General features: G+C 47.7%; 1 protein-coding gene and 1 long non-coding RNA gene across 2 annotated transcripts in view; both read right to left on the reverse strand.

Annotated features, from left to right (window-relative positions):
• Nucleotides 1-2,585, reverse strand: part of SLC1A4 (solute carrier family 1 member 4) — a 33,925-nt gene extending 31,340 nt beyond the window's left edge. The window contains exon 1 of the mRNA XM_063152310.1: nucleotides 2,053-2,585. Coding sequence (XP_063008380.1) covers nucleotides 2,053-2,585 — 533 coding nt within the window. The remainder of the gene's footprint in view (nucleotides 1-2,052) is intronic.
• Nucleotides 2,586-4,042: 1,457 nt separating this feature from the next.
• LOC134416096 (uncharacterized) lies at nucleotides 4,043-9,584 on the reverse strand. The gene is made up of 3 exons (XR_010027179.1): nucleotides 9,460-9,584; nucleotides 8,834-8,928; nucleotides 4,043-5,443 (listed from the first exon to the last, which is right to left on the reverse strand). It is a non-coding gene; the product is annotated as an uncharacterized LOC134416096 (long non-coding RNA).
• Nucleotides 9,585-21,537: the final 11,953 nt, after the last annotated feature.

The raw sequence follows: 21,537 nt of genomic DNA on the forward strand, positions 1-21,537 counted from the left end.
ATCCCTCAGTCTGTCAGGGATTTGTGCTAAGACTGAAAGCTTTAGTGATGGCTGTGTCCAAACACAACTTTTCTGGACTGGATTTCACTGTCACTGCTGTAACAACCTGACAGCCCAACAGTGTGACTGCAACAGCCCTTCCTTGGGGTTCCAGGAAAAAGCTGTATTCACAGCCCCCCACACATGCATTACTGAGGGGAAGTTCCTGTCCCCTCACCTCCAAGAAGGGAACTCCTCTGTGACCCACCATGCTTTCCCCAAGCCTCATCATTATGAGCTCTGCTTTGGAATTAGGGACTCAATCTTATCACCATCATAACCCCTTTGAAGATGAACTCTGCACCTGCATTTACAGACCAGACCAAGAAACAGCTGTCTCCTCTGAACTTCAGATATTACCCACAGCCTGAAGCTCACTGGAACATCCCTGGCCTGTTCCTCAGCTCCATCCTGCTCCATGCTGCCAGGTGACACAGGGATGTAACACCAGGATGTGCTGGGCAGCCACCACTACAGGCACCTTCCCAACTCTCCCAGGTGTGCCTACTCCTTTTTATTTTTTTGGCAATTTTCCTTCACCCCCCTCCCCTCCATTCAACAACAAATCACCACCACAGCCAGACCACCTACTCCCATTCCTGCTATTCCTTCTTAACATGCTGTCAGGAACTGCTGGTCCTTAAGAAAGGTCCTTAATTGCTGGTTCTTAAGAGAGGGAGAGGTGAGCTGAGGACACTGAGTACATGGCTGCCAAAGGAACAAACCAGACTTACTTTCTATCCAAAGGGAACATACTTGTCTCAGGGGGAGAAAAGGACATTAACCTGAATTTGTAAATACAGTTCTGGGTTTGGGGTCTTTTTTTTGTTTTAGAAAATCTTTTTATCTTTATTGAGACATCCACTTATCCAGAGAGAGCAAAAACATCTCTCAGCTGAAAAACTGGACTCATAAAAGCAAAGAAAACAATCAAAATAATAATTAAAAAAAAACCCACTCAGTTTTGTAATTACCGGGATATCGACTAAGCTCAACTTTCCAGCCACTTCACTGTAACACACACAGGTCACCTCCCTTATTCTTGTGTTTGTACCTGGGTGCAAAGCACAAGGAAATGCAGCTGGAAGCCCAATACTCAAAGCACCATCTGGATGCCTGCCTCGTTTGCCTGTGTGCTCCTGCCCCAGACAGATCTCAACAAGACATGGGCTTTGAGAAAAACAAAAAAAGTGAAGTTTGCAACTTTGCAAGGAGGAGTAAAGATACACTAAAACACTATCATCTGATTAGAAGTGCTTCCAGATAGATTTGGGGAATGCAAGTCTTGTCTTTGAAAGATGCAGAGGTAAGAAGGGAAGCTCACAAACCTACAGAGCATCCTTACACTGGACTATGTTTAGGCTATGTCCTCCATGGAATTACAACAGGGCTGCGTTTCCACGTGCACATCTAAGAGGCAGGCAGGCATCTGGGTGAGGAGACTGGTAAAGTGTTGGAGAATTAAAGAAAAAAGTGTGTGTGAGGGATGAGAGGAGCTGCCCAGCCCTGCCCTGCCTGCAGGAGACAGGCACCAACAGGCAGCGGGGCAGGGAAGGTGCCAGGGAAAGCCTGCCCTGCAGCCGGCACCCAGGAGCCGCTCTCCCTCCAGGCAGAACCAAAAACGGGCCTAGGCACCCAGAACTCCGAGCAAGCCTCGACTCATCCTTGCAGCCACCCAGGCAAAATTAAAAACAAAGCGGGGAGAAGCAGAGCACCAAGCCTACACCTGACCGGGCTGCGGGTACTTGGGCAGAGAGCCGTGTTTCTGGAGAAACCAGGATTAGGATGAGGAGGATGGTAAAATGAAGGAGATAAAGAAGGAGGTTCAGGAGAAGGAGAAAAATGAGGGGAAGGTGCAGAAAGAAGGGTGAGAAGATGCAGGAGGACAAGAAGATGAAGGAGGCTGAGAAGAGGGAGGAGGGCTCCCCGGCTGCAGCGTGCAACACTGCCGGGTCTGTCATCATCCTCGGGCGGCGGGAGGGCGGGGGAAGGAGGGGAGCGGGGCGGCCTCACCTGATGAGGTCCAGGAAGGAGTCCACCGTCTCCTTGCTCTTGGGTAGCGCGCCCGGCAGCCCCAGCTGGGTGTTGAGCGCGGAGGCACCGGCGCCGGGGCGAATGATGAAGCCGAGGGCGACGGCGAGGCCGGAGGCGAGCAGCGTGGTGCCCAGGAAATAGGCGACCGCGATGCCCCCGAGGCGGCCGAGCGAGCGGGTGTCCAGGCTGGCAGCGCCCGACACCAGGCTGCAGATCACGAGCGGCAGGATCACCATGCGCAGCATCCGCAGCAGCAGCTCCCCGGGGAAGGCCAGGTAGGAGACCTGTGCCGGGCTCAGCTCCGCGCTGCGCACGGCGGCCCCCAGCGCCACGCCGGCCACCACCCCCGACACCGTCAGCAGCACCAGCGCGTTGCGCCGCAGGAACCCGCGGCAGCCCCGCAGCCGGGCCCCGCCGCCCCGCCGCTCCTCGGCCGCCGGGCCCTCGGCATGGCCGTTCCGGCCGTGGCCCGCCTTGCCCTCACCCGCCGCCGCCACCGCCGCGTCCTCCATGCTGCGCCGAAGAGCGGCTCCGCGTGTGCCGCTAGCGTGCGGCGCTTCAGGCACTGACTGAGCGGCGGGCCCGCCCCGCCCAGGGCCGGGAGCGGCGCCGGCCCCGCCCGGGGGAGGGAGCGGCAGCCCCCGGCCCGCCCCATGCCTGCCCGGCCCGGGCTGGCTCGGCGCCATCGCCGCCTCTGGGCCCGCGCTGCTCTCCCGCGCCCGCCGTGAGGCCCCTCCGCGGCCTGAAGGCCCCTCCGTGACCCCGCGGTGGCCCAGAGATCACGCGTGTCTCCCCACGGCTTACACATATCCCCATCACCTTCCCGCCCACCTTTGTGTCCTTGTGGGTCACACTTGTCCCTCCATTGTCTCCCCTCAGTGTCCCTATTGTTCGTACACACCGCTGTAGTGTCCCCATAATTCACCCGTGTCCCCTCAATCAGGTCCCCTCGGTGTCCCAGGGCTCACATGTGTCCCCTCTGTTCATGTCCATTTCCCTGTGGCTGACATGTCCCCCCTCATTATCATCACAGTTCCTACACACCCCTGCAGTGTCCCCATAGTTCACAGATGCGCCCTCAATGTCCCTACAGCTCACACATGTCCCCCTCCCTGTTCTCGTGGTTCAGGCACGTCCCCTCAGTGTGCCCATGGCTCACACATGTCCCCCTCAGTGTCCCCATGGTTTGCATACATCCCCATCAGTGCTCCCACAGCCCACCTGTCCATTCAGAGACCCCCTCAAGTTCTTCACAACTCACACATTGTCCCCATCAGCGGGGTTCACCTGTGCCCTCAGTGTCCCCCTCTCCTCTGCAGGAACCTCTCACAGAGGCAGGAGCCACTCTCTGCACCAGGACTGGTTGTGTCTGTGTCCCCTGTCTACATGATCAAAGGCATTCAGCAGGTCCGTGGGTTCATCCAGGGACTCTGAGCACCCTTCCTTGAGGAACCCATGTCTGAGGAGCAGACAATGTCAGTGATGATACACAGAGCTGAAAAAGGGCACTTGGGGCTTTCAAACCCACAAGAGCCTCCTGGGTGCACCAGTGTCATGTTTGCTCACAAGGGCACTTCCAGGAGCTCCAGCTGGTGTTTGGACTCTGTCAGGGGCTCCATTTCAGCTCATTCCCTTGACATCAGCAAAGCACAGCCTCGCAGAAAACATGCTGTGAAAACAGCCAGCCACACATCTGCTTTTTGAGTAGACTGCCCTAATTAAGGTGACTGACAGGGTGTGATGCAACAATAATCCCGATTTAATAAGACTTTTCTGTTTTCCAGTCTCATGGATAGGCCTGAAAATCGCTATATCATGGCTGGAGCCCCTGGGAATTGTTTGTGTGTAAATAGGTAACAACACCACTGACAAGCAGCTGTCAGTGGATGTCCACCACCATCCACTTTAGACCCTGATGAAAATTCTTGATTCGCTCTTGCTCTGAAATTAGACTCACGATACCAGCACATTCTTATTGATTTTGTATTTTTTTCCTTGATAACTTTCCCTTTGAGTAACACTTGGTTTGTGGAAGTCTGTGAATCAATGTCCCATCAAATCAACAGATATTGGAAACAGAGACTAAACAGGAAAACAAGTACCTGCAAACACTTTTAAAGACATACAATTCCACAAACCTCAAAAAGAACAAAACAATTATGAAGATCTTTTAAAATTAGGTTTGAATTTTTTTTCTGCAAATAGGTTTGTGAATAATAAACAAGTTACTGTCCAACATAATTGTTTCTTTCTCCATCAGAAGCATTTCTAAAATGGTTTTTAATTAATATTTTCAGAATGGTCCTTGTGAAAATGTCATGCTTCATTTTATCCTTGCATTTTTCCCTGCCCTTCTCTCTTGATCTCACATTTTTTTTCTTTCAATTTACCCATGAAAAGGGAAAGAGAAAAGCAGAAAATAAATCACAACAGAAAATTATAAAATAAATATAAAAACATGGAAATCTATTCCTTGTTTTGGACGAGAAGAGATTCTAAAACCAAACAACAAACATAAATGCTGTTCCCTTGAGCAAACTGAAAGCAAGGGGAGAAATTCAGGAAAGTGTAAACAAGAAGAACGTATTAAATCAGAAAAGTCACTGATAGCGGCACATGTATGAGACCAGTGCAAGAACCAACACAGAACATTTTCCACCATATGACAGTGGACTCCTTCTCTCTTGGAGCATCCCCTGTGTCCTTGTGGGACTGACCTTGCTCAGAGCAGTGCCATAGAACAGCCAGGGGGCCTGCAGAAACACACACCTCCAGAACTGTAGATCCCGGTGAAAGTTCTTGAACCCATGCTGAGGCTGTTCAGTCATAGCCAACCCTTCCAAAACAACACTTTGACATAGGGATGCTGGTGTCAAGCTTCCTCGTCAATGAAACCATGAGAATTCCCCCTAATTTCCCCTTCCTTTTCCCCCCTCTCTTGATTGTTTAATTCAAATACTGATCCAAGCAGTTATCCTTCCTCACTTGACATACCTCCAGATGACAATGCTTTTGCCAACAAGAAGACAACAGAGCACATGAACCTCCCACCACACAACTGGACATCATCCCAAAGATGTTCTAGGCAATGCTAACTGTTTTTCCACCCTGTGAGAGTTCATGGATGGCTGCAGTGATTAACCCTGAAGCCCGCTGGCTTATTCAGTAGTAATCGTTGACTGATCCATTGTGTCATGTTTTCATTTCAGCGCTTGTAGATCTTGGGAGCTTTCCAGTGAGTGAGTCTGCATGCTTCCAATGTCCACCCTGCCGGTGCTTCTAAATTAGGGATTTTGACTTTCCCTCTTGGAACCTGAAGATTCTTTTTTTGGCTTAAGTGGCTTTCAGCTGCACAGGGCTACGGTGCTTCCTCCAGAAATCAGCAGAGGGATCATGAACAGGCAAAACAACAAAACAACCAGAAAAAAAATCCAGTTACTTTTAAATAAATTTTTCAAAATCCTTTTGCTTTCAGTGAAAAAACAGCCAATATAGTTTTCACCACTGGCCCAGTAGGAAGATGTCATGCTGTTTTCCAGTCAAATTCAACTTGATACCAGTTTTTGATGGTAGGTATTTGAATTCCGGACTCAGTGGAAGGAATGAAAAAATCTTAATGGCTGTAAGGGAACCAGGATCTTCCCTTCTATGTTTCATCTGCACATCAGTGCAGATGGATGCTGATAATAACACACTGGAAATGTAGGATTGTATTGCCCCTAGGAAACAGAGGTGATTGTTTCTCACACCTGTGGAAGGTCAACACAAAGACTGGAAGAAATCAAATTTGAATTTCTTTGCTAGGGGAGGAGAGGACTGCCTTTGAAGAGCTGTTTGCAGCTCCCTGAGTCTCATGCCTGCTACATACAAGTCTCAGCAGCTGGCACAGGTTAGAGTAGCCCTCAGGCCACATTTCCTACAAACCTGTATAGCGGCAGGAGTGCAGAGAACACTCATTGCACCACCTCTGCTTTCCACATCTTCCTGCTGCTATTTTCCTGTTCCTAAGACTGGCAAGGTCATCTGCAGCTTTTTCTTTGGGTCTGGCTGCTGTTTGCTCTCTGTTTTTGGGAGACCCAGTAGAAACATCAGCAGGATTCTAGATAAGTCATCCATCAGTCATCTCCTGCAACTGCTTTGATTTGAAGTAGTTTGAAGACTGATGCCTCAAAGGCTTGGTGGGGAGGAGGGAACAAGATGAAAGGGAAGACTGCAGGAAGGGGTTGCATTTTGTAGCCATGTTTTTCCAGACAAGCCTGAATAAAGGTGCTCCCAAACTTCCCACCGGAGATGTGCTGGGCAGCCTGCAGTGTCCTAAGGGGCTGTATTACAATGTGGCCTTTTTCTGAGGAGGATTCATGAAGAGCACATGGGAGAGTTCTTGTTTTCTACTGAGCAAATGAAGTCCTCAGAAGAGCCACAGCACGTGAGCTGAGGCAGGAAGGCCCAGAGCACTTTCTTGGTATGCAGACTTTAGTTTGGCAAGAAGACTTTGTTGGGCCTGGGATGCTGAGCAATTTGGAGCGACTCCAGCCCCGTTGCAGAAATCCTCTATGTCTGCATCTGGGAGGAACATGAGATGTGTTCCTCGGCTCTTCCCAATGCCCCTGGCCTGCTCACCTCATTGCAAGCTGGATGCAGGACCAACCACCCATGTATGGTTACCTGGATTTACCAGAATGAGCCAGATTTCAAGACATCTGAAACCACAGAAAAAAAACCCTGGCCTCCTGTGATGACAGAACCAAAGAATATTGCTCTGGTCCTGCTTCGTTTAGGTTCCTGGCCAGCAACTGAAATAACACAGCCCTAAACACAATCCTACCACAGTGTCACATGTTGATTCAGCATTTCTCCAGGCTGGGTACATGTTCACACCTGATCAAAAATATTCTAGGTAGGAAAAAAAAATGTCGTCTGTAAATGCATTTTCTATTAGCAGAGGCAGGCAAGGAATTTTGCAAATACCACTTGCTTGCCCAAACTCCAACAAAATATAAACTCTGCAGACAGGGATGGTTGACCCAGGGTAAATATTTAACTTTATCCTTCAAAGGTACATGCAGTTTTACCAGAAAGAAGATGAAAAATATATAATAATACCCACACACACATACCTTGTTCACTCTAAGGATCCTTTGAGGGCCTTGGAAACAAAGTTATACTGAGGCAAGAGTAATTTTTAAACTGTGTGTGTTGTTCCCTTTTTCAAAACTATTATAATATGAAAACATGAAGATAAACCAATCACCCCCTAAGAACAGTAGAATTTTTTTCCTTCATAAGCTCTCCCTGAGGTTTTTCTTTGAGTTTAAATCAAGAAAAAGTAGGGAAAAGTAGGAAAAAAGGGCAAGAACAAGAAGAGACATTCAAGATCTTGGATATGTGACAACCTGTCCTAGCAGGGGACATTGCCTCTAGCTGGTGGGTGAAATTCAGGGTCAGGCTTTTCAAAACAAGCTGGGCTGATCTGAAAACAAGCAGTGAAGCTTTGCTACCGAAGAGGCGAGGGAAGCGACCAGAGCGTCTCAGCCATGGGAAGCGTGCTTGAATGAAGAGCTTGAAAATGCTCCAAGTGCCTGCTGATTTTTCCCATGGTAGTGGGTTGATAAAGTGCCTTGCCACTGGCAAGGCACATCTGAGGGTTTGCCTGGCATTCAAGGATCCGTACACAAGCAGAGCATGCATTGATTCACATCAGTCATATGGAATATGCTATAAAAAACCACATTAGGGGGAAAAAAAAAAAGCGTGAGCAATTTCTGAACGCTGATTGGGATTCAGTGGCTAAAAACAACAAGGAGAATCTCTATCCTTACGTATTTCATCCCTGATTACAGTATGACAATGAATACTGTATCCCTATTATGGGTGACAGTAAACTGGGATGACAGCAAACAGGAATGACAAAGCTTCTGCCAAGAAACATAGGGGAGCAGGCAGCTGCCCTCTGTCCACTGTAAGGCTGTCTTCCCATGGCCCCAGCTCACTGCAGGATGTGACAGTGGCCACACCAAGGAGCTGTGGGAGCCATTGTGAGGACCAAGCACATCTGAGAAGTAACTGGCAAAGAACATAAGGGTAAGCAAAGCAAGAATGTGGTATTTTCAGAGAATGCTTTCCAAGTATCCAACAAACTACATAATTCCAGGTGGTCCTTCCATTAATTTTCCACCTGGAAATTTGTTTGTTGTGTTTTTTCAACACCATCATCTCTTTTCCAGAAAAGTGGTTAATCCTCTGCAGAGCTCACTGTATGCTTTTGTTGCCCTCTGCACCTCTCCTGATGGAGACAGGTAGCTACCAGGACTGCATCCACTAAAATTCTCCATGTTTGCTACAGTCTGTGAGATACAGATTTAAGAAGGTTTTACAGCCTTCTGCCTCTGTCCTCCAAGGCTGCTGTTCAGCCACCAAGTGCAATTCCCTCCTTCATGAGGAAGGGAATTTGGCATGCTGGCTCAGGAGACGTTATTAGGCTCATGAGTCTAAAAAGGTTGTAGGTCTCTGAGGCTGTCAGTCCTTGAATTTCTGCTCAGAGATAATCCCAGGCAGCTCCTCAGTGGAGGTTTCTCTTCAGCCAACCTGCCCATGGTTTTGGAAACTCACAGAAATACACTTCCTGTGAGATTTCTAGCCTTCAGCAAAATATTCAGTGGAATTGCATGTTGGAATCAACTGCTGTTAATGAGGGACTAGATGGAGTCAAGCAGAGACACATCTCCCAGTGGATGTGCCAATGTACCTGGCTAAAACTTACCTTTATGTTCACTGCCGTCCCCGCTCTCTGTGTGACTCACAAAATAGTTCTCCTGATCTGGGAGAAAGGGCTGATGCAGATTTTTCCCTTTAATCCTGAAAAGAACCATAAAATATTTGGAAATACAGGGCAGTCACATATATCTCAGGCAAACAGTAAATGCATACTCAAAAGAAAGGAGAAACACAGAAATGTGTGTGATGAGTCTGCAGGTTAGTATGAAAATAACCTCAAAGTCTTCAACATCACAGCAGGGTGTTGCATTGCCACTCTCCCCCTTTTCTCCCAACGTTTACATCATGGAAAATGAGCTTTTTGCTGCTAAAGTCCACAGTTTCAGACCCATTTCTTAGCTAGACCTAGGAAAGTACATAGATACCTGATGTTTTTCTGGGGCTTGTAGTTCTCAGTGATCTCAAAGCCTTTGAGAATCTGAGCTTACTTTATCTATTGTACAATTTTCAAAGCTGCCTAGGCTACTGTATGTGTGTGGGATACCTGCTGGGAGCTCCAAATGCCCTTTTACTTGCCTGAACTGAAGCAGTTTTAGCTCTCTAATGAAGCAGCATCATTATCAAAACCATAAAATCATTATATTAGGTGAAACAAAACAAACAACAACATACCTGTGCAGAGTAGATTACACACCACTATGACTATGTAACACTCCTGTTACTGCAGGTTTTGGAGTAATAGCCCAGCTGGGTTTTAAGATAAAAGAAACAAGGCAGGAGAAGTGTGAATGTTCCACCTACCTGAGGTCAGAGCCAAGACTGCATCAGGGAGTGCAATTCACCCCTGGCACAGTGAAGGGAGTCAGCCCCAGGGTGAAGTCCCTGATCCTGCCCTGGGGCTGCTGATCTGTGGGACACATGTGCCTCTGGGGGGAAGGTGAAGAGGTCCTACTTAGCCTTTTATCCCCAGCTTGCAAAGGAGATTTGAGAAAAGTGAAGAGAGGCAAAACCACCCTCCACTCCTTGCTCACACGCCACCTGTTTTCAGAGGTGACAGAGTGGCTCTATTGGCAGCAGAGGATATGCTGAGCAGAGCCACCACATCTTTCTGGTGGATAAGGAGAGGCAGCAGAGGCGGGTGCTGGAGCACACTGAAAGTTTTTTCTGAGTGCCACAGGAAAGGAAACCATTATGAGAGTGTGCTAAAAGCCTATTCATTGCTAAGGAAAGGGTTGCTGAAGAATGTGGGATGCCTGCCGAAAACTGCCAGCCAGAGCAACAGAGAGATTATTAAAGCCCTTTGCAAAGACCCCCGTCTCCTTCCTTTGGCAGTGGCAGCTCTGGACATGGAGTGGTTTCGGCCCTACCCATTGAAATCCTGTAAATAGCTGTGTGCATGGAGGCAGGAGCTGGGTCACAGCTGAGGGCCCTGTTGGTGTGGGAACTGTAGGTGGCAAACGTGGAAACGTGGCTGTGCTGAGCTGTGCTCCTGCTGGGAGCGGTGCTGACCCTCTCCGGGCTGGCTGCCTCTGCAGGGGCTGTTCACACAGGAAGCTGGGGCTTTGCTCTTGCCCTGAATCAGCAACTACCTGTTCTGGCAAACCTGACAGCTGTCTCCTGCTTTCTCTGTCCCATTTTCTGCCTTCCTTGCCTGCCTGCTCTTACATTTCTTTCTCTTACCACACCTTAGCTTTTTATCTCCTCAGTGTTGTTTGGGATGAGTGCCTGTGAGACAAACCCTAGCCGAGGGGAACCCATCCAAGGAACAAAGCCTCGGAGCAACGACTCCTACAAGACAGGCTCTTTGCTCTCTAAAGTGAAGCTGATCCTGTGAGATTGGGGTGCCCATAACTATTTTGTTTTAGGACCTGTTGTTCTCCCTCCCTGCACGCTCAGCCTGGCGGGAGTCCTGTAGTAGTAGGTGCTGTACAGACACACCAGGGAAACCCCCACCCAACAAGGGTTTCTGCAGGATGAGTAGAGAAGTGGAGGCACAGGAAGGTAGAGACATGCTCAGGGTTACTCAGTACACCCAGCTCCTTCATCTGCTTTGTCCCATGCTGTCCCCTCTGGCACCTGTATCCCGTATCAGGATGCAATAGCACAGCTCCAGGCTATGAGCATTGCTTTCCTGCCTCTAGGAGTGGCATGGCAGGGAACCAGCAGCAAGGAGGAGGTGAAGCTCTACCTTCTGGGGGTTGAGATGATATATTAACTACTCCTGGCTTCAAGGAGACTCCAACATGACTGTTTCTATACCTAAGGGTTTAAAAGTCATGAGTCAGGTCCCTCCAAAAGCATGAGACTTTATGGTTTCAAAAACATGAGGTTTGAAAGAAAAGCAAGTGAGACTTTATGGTTTCAAAACATGAGGTTTGAAAGAAAAGCAAGTGCATGCTCTTAATTTGCCTTTGGTACTGGAACCTTTGGATCATATTTTTGAGGTTTTAGCCCAAAAATCAGTGTTTATTCTGCCATTTGGTTAGGCAACACAGAGCATCTTCCTTGTCTGCTTATTCAGACATACTCATGAGACTTTTCAGAACCTGAAGTCTTTGAGCCCTCTGACCCTCTGTCCACCTTCATTAAATTTCATTGATGTGTTCAAGTTGTGAGGGAATCAGCAACTATGCCCTCACATAGTACCCTTAACTAAACCTTGTGTCCTTAGAAAATGGGACAGAAATAGAGGTGTCCAAGGTTACTGCTACCTTTTAAACATTACAATGAAATCTTCTTGGAGTGGAGGAAAGACATGGAAATACTTCATGTGTTGGAAAAGCAGCTCAGAGGCTGGACCAGGAGTCTCCCTGGAAAGAAGAAAGCACATTTAATAACCAAATTCAGCTGAAGCAAAACCATAGAAAACAAACTGCCTGCATAAAGAATTTGGGGGAAGAGCCAACACTGGGAAAGGGGGAGAAAAAAGCACAGGGTATTATTTAGTTCAAGTAAAAACAGAGCAGCACATCTGAAGAACATAACGGGGAGGTGCATGTTACAACTGGCCAGGATGAAAAGAATCAGAAAACAAAGAAGGAGAGGCAAGGACAGCTTTAGGAGTAATGACAAGGAGATCAGATTTTCAGGCAGAGCTCAGACATGTCAGCTAAGTGGAGCCTTGTGAGTGCTGCGTGATGCTTAATCCAAAAGGCATCCCAAATTCCAATAACAATATCCACCTCAAGCCAGCAGATGCACTGCTTCACCTACAGCCTTGGGGCTCAGAAAAATACTGGTGTTTGGAGGTTTGCCCTTTCTTCTCTGCATCCATCTCAAATCCTGACTTACCTTTGCAGGGGCCACAGCTCCTAACAAGGCAGGAAGGGAGATGTTCAGCTGGGCCCAGCTAATGAAGGGTCAGAGATCTGCCTGCCAAAGCCTCATGGCATTTTTACCCCAGTGCAACCTGGAGGTGGATGGCTGAGATGGAAGTACAAGTCACTTTGGTCTCTCTGCTTTACATCCTCAGAATTAAATGAAGGCGTTCTTAAAATTTCTTCTCCAGGAGACTGTGTGCACTGTCAGGAAGTGTTCAGATCCCCCGGTGCTGCAGCACATTTATGCAAGTGGTGGCCGGGTAGTACTTGGTCCCTTAATGATCTGGTACTGAGCAGGAAGACAGAGGAGCAGCAAGGGTTCTCCAGGATGTGCAAAAGGATGAACTATGTGAGGGAGATACTCAAGGATGTAATATTAAGGATGATTCCTGTGAGTCCTGTGATGGGAAACTGGCCACCCCTTGCTGCCAACTGGAAACAGAGAAAGTGTTCAGGAAAAATTTTGAGAGGCAGCCTGAGCTGAAAACGGAAGCTAATAGAGACAGGAGATCACTATGGTGGGTCTTGCAAGGTAGGTGGGAGGTAGGAAATTCCTCCATGATAAAACAGCAATTCCTCTGACTTCTGCTCAATCCAAAGTGCAGCATGAGCAGCCAGGCACTGCCGTGTCCCAACCTTGGCAGCACAGTTGCCTGTCTTGTTGATTCAGTTCATTCTCAGTGGGACAGGATGGGGCAGGATTTGGCCCTTTGTCTCTAGATGTCTGTCCAACTGTGGGCTTGCAAGCAATGAACCGTAAAAAAAGAAGAGTTGACAATTAAATGCTCAAAATCTACTAGGACTTTGTCCAGAGTGGGCTAAGCAAACAAGCGCAGATGGAGCAACCTATGATCTGCACAGTTACATGAGCTGTACATTTAAGGGTGTACTCTATGCTGCTTAATTGCTTTAATCATACTAATTTATGACCCAGGTTTCTTGCTTAATTAGTGAAATGAAAAATGAAAAGTGAATACATAGAATTAAGTCTTGACTTGTTAATTTGGCTTATAACCTCCATTACTGAGCTGGGAGAGCCGTGTTCATTTGGTGTCTGGATGTTTAATGTGGTTGTTCACATGGTTCAGAAAAATGGTGAGGAATCAGCAAAGAAAGGGACTGAGCTGATCAGCAGCCCTCAACCTCAGGGCCTCTCAGGGAAGGCTGAGTCAGTGACCATATGATGTCCTTGGAAGGGCCATTTTGGGTGAAGGGGGATGCAAACTTTTGAGGTGCTGCTGCTGTGCATGACACAGCGTTTGCCTGCACATCTGGGGTGAAGTTCCCACTTCATCCCCAAATGGTTCCCCCAGAACTCAGCATCTTTCACGGGAGAGCGTCACCAGCCAGCTCCAGCAGGTTCTGGATGCATTCTTCTTCACGGGACATTGACCAGTGTTGTTCCCACTCATGTGGAACAGGGCAACACCATCTCTCATGCCTCCAGGGACCCGAAGAGGACCTCAGGGAAAATGGCACAGAATCTTCCCTGCATTAGCATTTTCAGACAGGAAACTGTTTTCAAAGAATGAATTCTAGTAATAAGGTGGGGTTGGTTTTTTCCCACTCTGAAACCAATCTTTTTCTAGCTGCAGAAGGTTGTTCTCACCATACTTCAAATAGGAAAATTAATTTTTAAAAATCTGATGCAAATGCCTCTGTTTTCTTTTGTCCTCCCCTCTTTTTCTTTCTGCTGCTTTTAATTTTTGGACTTATTCTATTATTGGATAATTGCATTGGCTAATTGCATTTAAACAGTTTTAGCAAGATTGGATAATTAAATTCAGAGCAATTGGGCTTAAAATGCACAGAATCTGGTAGAAGTATTTCACAAGAGGCTGAACTAGATAAACAAGAAGGGATGTGTTAGTTTGTGTGAGGGTACACACACATACTTAGGGTACACGGGTCCAACTCCCAGAGAGGAAATGCCATATTCATGACTCTGGGCCCTTCCCCAGGACTTGGAATCGATGGGAAACAATTTCAACTGGCAATGGAGGGAATTAGATTTTCATTAACACCAGATAAACCAATTCCAGAAATGAAAACCCCACAAATATCTTAGGAGTTTCTCTTGTCACTGTATCAGAAGCCTCACTGGCAAATATAGCTATTATTTCTCAATGCATCCAGTGAAATACAAATTTCCAATAATTCAGATTTCTAATAATTAAAAGGTTGCAGCCTGGTGTGTAGCTGTACTCTTGGCTCTCCTGTAGCCAGAAGGAAAACAGCAATTTTCTTTTAATCTTGGGCATGTTCTGAAATTATTTCTTGGGACCTTTTCCCTCACCATGTGTGAAGCAGGTATCAGCAGAAAGGGACATGGGACACATGATGTTTTACCCAGCTTCTTGTTGCTGGCTCCTTCCCCACTCCTCCCTGTGGCTGCTTACTTCATGCAGAGTTTCCTCCTGCAGATCTCAGGCGTGTGGGAAAGTTGGTGGGAAATGCAACAGATTTTGGTGAAGGTTTTCCCAGGCAAACCCAGCAGCCCCAGTGATGGAGCCCTGTGCACTTCTCATGGCCGTGCTGCTTCTCGGGCCCCACAGCACACAAGAGGGAGGTGTCATTTCCCCTTCCTAGCCCTGTGCTTTGGTCCTGGTGAGGAAATGAAATCCTCTCATTTTCTGCTCAGAGGGAAGGAGCAGACAGGAATTGCTTGTCTAAAGCCCACCAGCAGCGTCTCTAATGTAGTTAAAGCAATTTGCAAAGCCTGGAATGAAACTTGCACCAGTCTGCCTATTTACCCATCCTTCCTCTATCTCTCTCTCTCATCTAAAAGCAAGACACAAGTTTGTGAGTCACAAGCAGACTAATTTCAGAAAAGCCACTTCTGAGAGCCTCTGGCCCCTGGATGAGACACTGGCCCCGCTGGAGCAAAGCTCCCGTCAGTCCCAGCGAGGCATCTGACTGAGATAAAACAGGGCAAAGCACTTCTCATTAAATGACCCTGGCTGAAATCGTTTCATAAAGGGCATCTTATTGATGGCAAGGACTTCAGGCCAGGGCTGTGACTCTGCCACACCAACCACCATGTCCACACTTGGCGTGATGAGGAGTGATGGTGAGCAGAGCCAGGAGAACAAGTCTGAGCCAAGCGCTTCAGCCTTGGACTTTTGCGAGCACTGCCGCCTGTGTGGGCACCGGACAGGCGCAGGTCTGGGCAAAGCCTGGAGGTTCCCAGCTCCAGAGGCACAATTTCATTTTGCCACTCAAGGCATGTAGAACTGAGGCACCTGATGTATGGGAAGGGAGTGGTGGGGACAGGTCTTGGGCGATGGGCTTCTGCTCCCATTGGAGTAAGAAAGATGGGAGACTGGTGGGTGGAATCTCAGGGGAAACTCTAGAAAATTACAGGACACCTCCAGCTCTCACCTAGATGGCAGCACCATACTTGCCTGACTTGCCATAAAACCTCACAGATCTCCCTACCACTGCAGATTTTGGCTTTTCCACCAGCATATACAAAACCCATAAGCATATGGACAGCAACCACAGCAGCAGGTGGTGTCTCTCAGTGCTCTATTGCACTGCCCTCCCAAGCAGAGAAGATGCTGTGAAGGACAGGGTGAAGGTCTGGCCCATGTGGTCTGGCCCCCTGAGCCCCAGGTCCTCTGCAAGAGGGAGCAGGGGAGTTGGTATTGTGTGAAGTCTTTGCCTGTTTGGATCCTGTGGTGTACAGAGTCAGTGTGCCTCAGGGAAACTGGTGTTTTCTCACACCCAGGCATCTCCCCTGGGACAAGAACATCTTGTTTTTCCCTCCAGCCCCACTAAGATGAACCTTGCTGGAGCTATACTGCATTGGGATCTGACTGATGTACAGACACTGTAGAGTCTGAAGTGCTGGCATAAAGCCCATGGGGTCATTTACTTTAAAATAAAGAAGAGCAGGGTATGACTGTGAAAGGAGACACACACTGTGTGCACAGAGGGTTTGGGGTTGGTCACAAGCCAGCATCATAGCAGCTGTCATCCCCTGAGGTGGACATAGAGACAAAAGTCACCTGCTGTGCCTGCAAAAGTGGAATGTGCTTTGCAGTTGCCAAAGAGGTATCTTCTGGAAGTGGAAAAAGCAGGACTCTCCCAGCACATTAATGTCCTCTTGGTGGTGTAGCACTACTGGGGACTACAGTGAGTGTCCACCATGTGACACCAGTCCTGTGTATGCTTGCCCAGCCTCTCACTGCACCTCAGAGGGATTTTACAACCATCTGCTACTCTCCCTGCATGTAGGGACTGCGTTTCTGAGTGCTATGAAAGTCTTTTCTCTAGTCTGGGCCCCCAAAAGGAGCACTGTTATTCTTCCAAAGGCTTCCTCCAAACATCTAAGAGAATCATTAGTAGCTTTCTGAGGTCCTGAGGGTGCTCTCTTTGGGAAAAGAAGCTTGATCCCATGTCACCACCACAGGCAGGGCCACCCTAAGCCCTCCTGGCTGCCAGCACCAGCACAGGCCCCATTGCTTGACACTGAGCATTTCCAGCTCAGCAGTCTCACTTTGTTTGCATTTTATTGCCCAGGCATGACTTCTATCCCTGCTGATGGATGTGTCCACAGTCAGTGTGCCAGGCTGGGCACAGCCTGTCCTCTAAACTGAGCCCGAGCTGCTGCAGGCACAACCAGCAGCTCCTGGGGTCACACAGCATTTTTGGCTCAGGAGATGTTTGTGTTGCAGTTTCCTCACTTGGGTCCTCAGCTGCCTCAGGGAAGTTGAACTGGCCAAGACTGACAGAGTGGAAGGGCCCTCGAATAAAATATCCTCCAGAGAGATGATGCATTGTTGTTTTACAAACCCTCCTTCAGCAGGCTGCCACATTAACTTGGGCCACCTGACTAAAGTGTTTTGCTCCTATTTAGGGATCATTTTCACTAGGGTGAAGCCCTAGTGAAAATGAAGATGCACCCCATGTGGGTATCCCTCCTGTTCTATCTGAAGAACCAAAGAGAAGTTTAATTCCCCTACTGACCCCTATAAACTCTGCTATTTTGCTTTTGTGGACTGTGCTGCTGTTGAAAGCTAGTCCCATTCCTCTGCTCAAGGGGCAGCTTTCCATTGAACAGATCCCAGAGCCCCAGAGCTGCAAACTCTGAGCAGCTCCCACCATACACTCTCTGCAAGCACACAGAGCAGAGGCAGGAGACACCGACACCTCCTGGTATCCTGTATCACTGGGAAAAGACTCACCAGCCACTGCCTGAGAAACTCTGCTTTGGGCTGTACCCAACACAACACACTGGGCTTTGCTGCATGGGCCCCCTTGGAACCCGGTCCTGCTTTGAGGTGTCAGGAGATTCTGCATTTTTGTCATGAATATGTGGTTGTTTTCTCATTGTTTCTTTATCAAATCGTGGTTTCCCTGCCAAAGTTGTGGTTTAGCTTAAAAAAATCCATTCAGCTTTTAAATACAGTTTGCCATACAGCTCAGTGTTTGCTACTACTGCAGAAATTTTCTTAATTTTTTTGAGAACAACATTTTCATACAAGTCCAGCCCAGCTGGTGACCCCAGCAATTTGAGCAAACATTTCTGTGTCCTTTCCCCTCATGATAAACATGACTGTGCCATTGCTCAGAGACTCACAGACCACACTCTTACTGTTTTTCACATGAGGTCCATTCCATTTGGCAGAATTTTTGCAATGGGAGTTAATTAGGGAAAGCTTGCTGATGAGAAAACACTCGGGCAGACGAAAGTCAGGCTCAACCACCTCCCTTGCACCGCTAACAGATGTGAAACCCAAATAAAAATGATTGCAACAGATGCCAATCAAGTTCCACATGTCTTCTTATCAGGAGCAAGTCATGACACTGAGTCTCAATATTTTGAAGTTGTACATGAGACAGGGACTGTCACAAAATAACATCATCCTGAAAAATAGACTAGAAATTATTCTCCATATTTAAAAAAAATGGGAGGGGGGAAAGCAGCACTCTTACTTGATTTATCCTAATAAATACTTATTGTTCCTTAAATAATAGAAGAAGTAATGAAGAGTATAGCTCAAACCAAGCTCAGCCTTTTGGAGAAAATTTACCATTTCTGGTTTTCATAAGGAAGCATCCTGCAGTTCCCATCCTATGAACCTCAGCTTTCAGATGCTGTCGGTGCTGACCTCCCTTGTCCCTGCAGAACCGCAGGGCTCAAACCTGGAGGATGAAAGCAGTGGAATAAAGGGAGAGCCAAGCTCTTCTGATTGCACAGTGCCACCCACTGTCGGAGACACAGACGGCACAGGGCCCTGCGCGGGATGGGCGGCGCTTGCTGCTGCCATCAGTAACAAAGATATTTATCCGAGATCGATCATTCCGATGGCTAAGAGAGCCAGACGTCTGTAAGGCGGCTCTCTACATACAGTAGGATATATACACACGGATATGTACATACTGCTGGGGTGAGCTGTGTGTGTTTATATATAGATAGAGATATAAATATTCAATAGATATAAATCTACATCAATCAATGCCTGTGTACCATTCTGAGTCTTGATGGGTCACAGAAAGCTGAGCTGAAGTGAGTGGGGATCCAGCGAGGAGGAGACCTTGCTGGAAAGCCTTTGGATGGGTCTGGAGGTCACAAGTGTCTGGTAAAATACATCATTGGGTGCCAGCCCCCCTGGGTGGCCCACAGGTGTAGAAGGGATAGTCAAGGAGATGGGGAGGGGATGGAGATGGGTGGTGCAGGGAAATAGGGACCCATGTGCATGCTTCAGTGAAGATGCTTAATTTGTTTTTTGCAATAGATACATATTTTGATTATCAGCTACTTATGTGTATCAGGATGGATGGAATTATGTGATGAATATCCTCTGTCTGGACAGTGGAAAATATTTCACTCAAAGCACCGCGTCAGTCTCTCAGTTATGCCATTTTGCATCTGCAGAAGATATTTCCAACAGTTTTATGAGGAGATCAGACCAGAGCATCCCAAGACCCTCCAAGCCTACAGAACTGTGTATCCTGGGAAAAGACTGAGCTGTGTTTTTCTATCCATCCACCAGCCATGGCCAAAGGCAATCCAAGCAGCCGGAGAGCAGGGCGTGCTCTGGCCAGCGGGGAGCTCCTGCAGGATGGTGTTCTCTTCTGCAGAGACGCCCTTGGAGAAGAGATCTTTCATTAAGATTGTCATTTGCTACCGTTTCCATCTCCACAGAGGCTGCCTCCTCCTCACAGGCAGCATCCCCAGGGAGGGAGTGCTTGTGAAATATTCATACATCAGAAGAAATTACATTTGTAAGCGTGGACTGCGAAGCGACAACTGGCTGGAGGGGCGAGCAGGGAAAAACAACAGGAGAGAGGGAGGGAGGAAAAAAAGGCAGAATGTGGGAAATGGAAGGTGAGCTGTGATTTCTCCCTGCCAAAATGCAGCAAGGAGTTTTGTGGGCTCTGCTGGGTTCATTTGTGAGGGCATGTGTAGGGAATAGATTTTCTCCTCATTCGGGGATGTCTAAATAGCATTCGTGTTCATGCTTCTGTGAGGCTGGAGATAAACCTCACCCAAGCATGTACCAGGGACAAAAATGCCCCCTAACTACTGGCAGATCTGTGTCATGGTTTGAATAGTTTGGGCATTTCTGCAGGGTCTACTCCAGCTTTAAAGAACATTTTAAAAATTCCACATTTGGGAATTTTTGGTGAAATGGGATTGAACAGCAGGAAAAAGGCAAATCCAAGACCATTTAGCCCTGCATCTTAGGAGACTTCAGGCCCACGATCAACAGGAGGCACCTGAGTGCTTGGTGCAGCCTTTCGGTATCTCCCACACACAGCTGCAAATCTTTTACATGCTGATGGACCACTAATGCTCCACAAACACATTGCAAGAACTCCTTGAGAAATACATATTCCCTCTTAAAAAACACCTTTTTAATTTTCTTCCCTGAGGACTGGATTCCTTATCAAGATCCAGTGCCTAAGACCTCTAGAAGTGTCAGTAACAGTAAAAACTGGAAGAACCATGGTTTTTAATACTGTGATCATTAAGATCCCCCCCTTGCTGATGCAGTCTGTTGCCCACGGCTGCTTAATTTTTCCAGATACCCTACAGCTATAGGAAAGGGGATGGATAGCATCCTACAGATGTTTTCTGGAGATGATGGCTTCCCTCACTGCACCCTTTCAGCCTCCCTACACCCTCCTAGCTGGGTCCTCGCCTCCCTTGCAGGAAGCACACGCACACTCACATGATGCAGGAGCAAGTTTTGACTATTTTAGGGCCTGAAATTTCCCTGTCGGCATGGCAACTTTCAACTCCTCACCTCTGACGGAAGCTGCTTAAAATAGAAAATCCAGAAAGCAAGCTTTGTGCTCCATGCTCAGCAAGCCCAGCTCCAGTATCCAGGCAGGGCAGGATCTGGCCTCACAGGGCCAGAGAAATGCTGGGGTTAGGGAAGATGACCCACAGGCCATCACCATCCCCTGCTGCAGTTTGTAAAACATCACCTGAATCTTCATGATTTTTGCTGTCTAAAAGTTTCCCCTCCCTATCCAGCCTTCATAGCTCAGGGAAGCTTTGTTTCAATATTCCCAGACTTATCCACAGCCACTGAGCCTCCATCTTTCCATGGATACTGTCTCCATCTTGGATACATTTTCCCCCACACCTCCAGGCCTATTCACTATCATGAAATGTGCCAACCCTCCAAGCTTACTTTTTATTTGCATTTTTTTTCCTTTGCAAAACCCATTAATTTCCTCCAGCTCACACATAAACAATTGTGATTGCACGGGGTCAAGTGGGCATGTGGTGTGTCTGCTCTAATCCCCGCTTAACCTAATTCATTTTCTGCCTAAGAACAAAACTCTGCGAGATTCATTCAAGAGTCTGGATTATGTCTCTCTTGGCCTACAATGCTCACATAGGATTAGGGAATAAAAAAACCTAGAAGTCATTGGCGAGGCACTAAACCTGCAAACAACCCAAACACCTTAAAAATCCCTTTCTGTGCCTGGATTTGAGCTATGAGCCAGGATGTGCGGGAAGAGCTTCTCCACTGAAACGTCACTGCCAGCACAGAGTCCAGCCCTCAGGGCTATTTTTAGGTCAATGGGGATCTGGACCTTGCTGTCATATTTTGTGCCTGAGGGCTTTTTCCCCTTATTTTCTCCTCTCTGCAGCCCAAAGTTTTCTGGGGAGTTCAGCGGATGGAGCTGGGATGTCTGGGGGGCTTTATTAGGCTTTCATATGGGAAAAATAAAATCAATCTTCTGCATCAGGGAGAAGGGCTTGTTTTCTACAAACACAATCACTGCTGCTTGTTGTTGCTTCTAGGGGAGCTTGTTGACATTTTTCAATCAAAATATTTTCCACTCTCCCTCCAATTGATGTCTTTTTCTTTTCTCCCCTCCTCCTCCTCCTCCCCTTCAGTTTGGCAGGTGTTGTTTTTTTAAACAATTTATGCACTTTCATTTCTATGTGTTTTTGAAAGGG

Source organism: Melospiza melodia, chromosome 3, assembly GCF_035770615.1.
Source record: "Melospiza melodia melodia isolate bMelMel2 chromosome 3, bMelMel2.pri, whole genome shotgun sequence".
NCBI classification, from domain to species: domain Eukaryota; kingdom Metazoa; phylum Chordata; class Aves; order Passeriformes; family Passerellidae; genus Melospiza; species Melospiza melodia.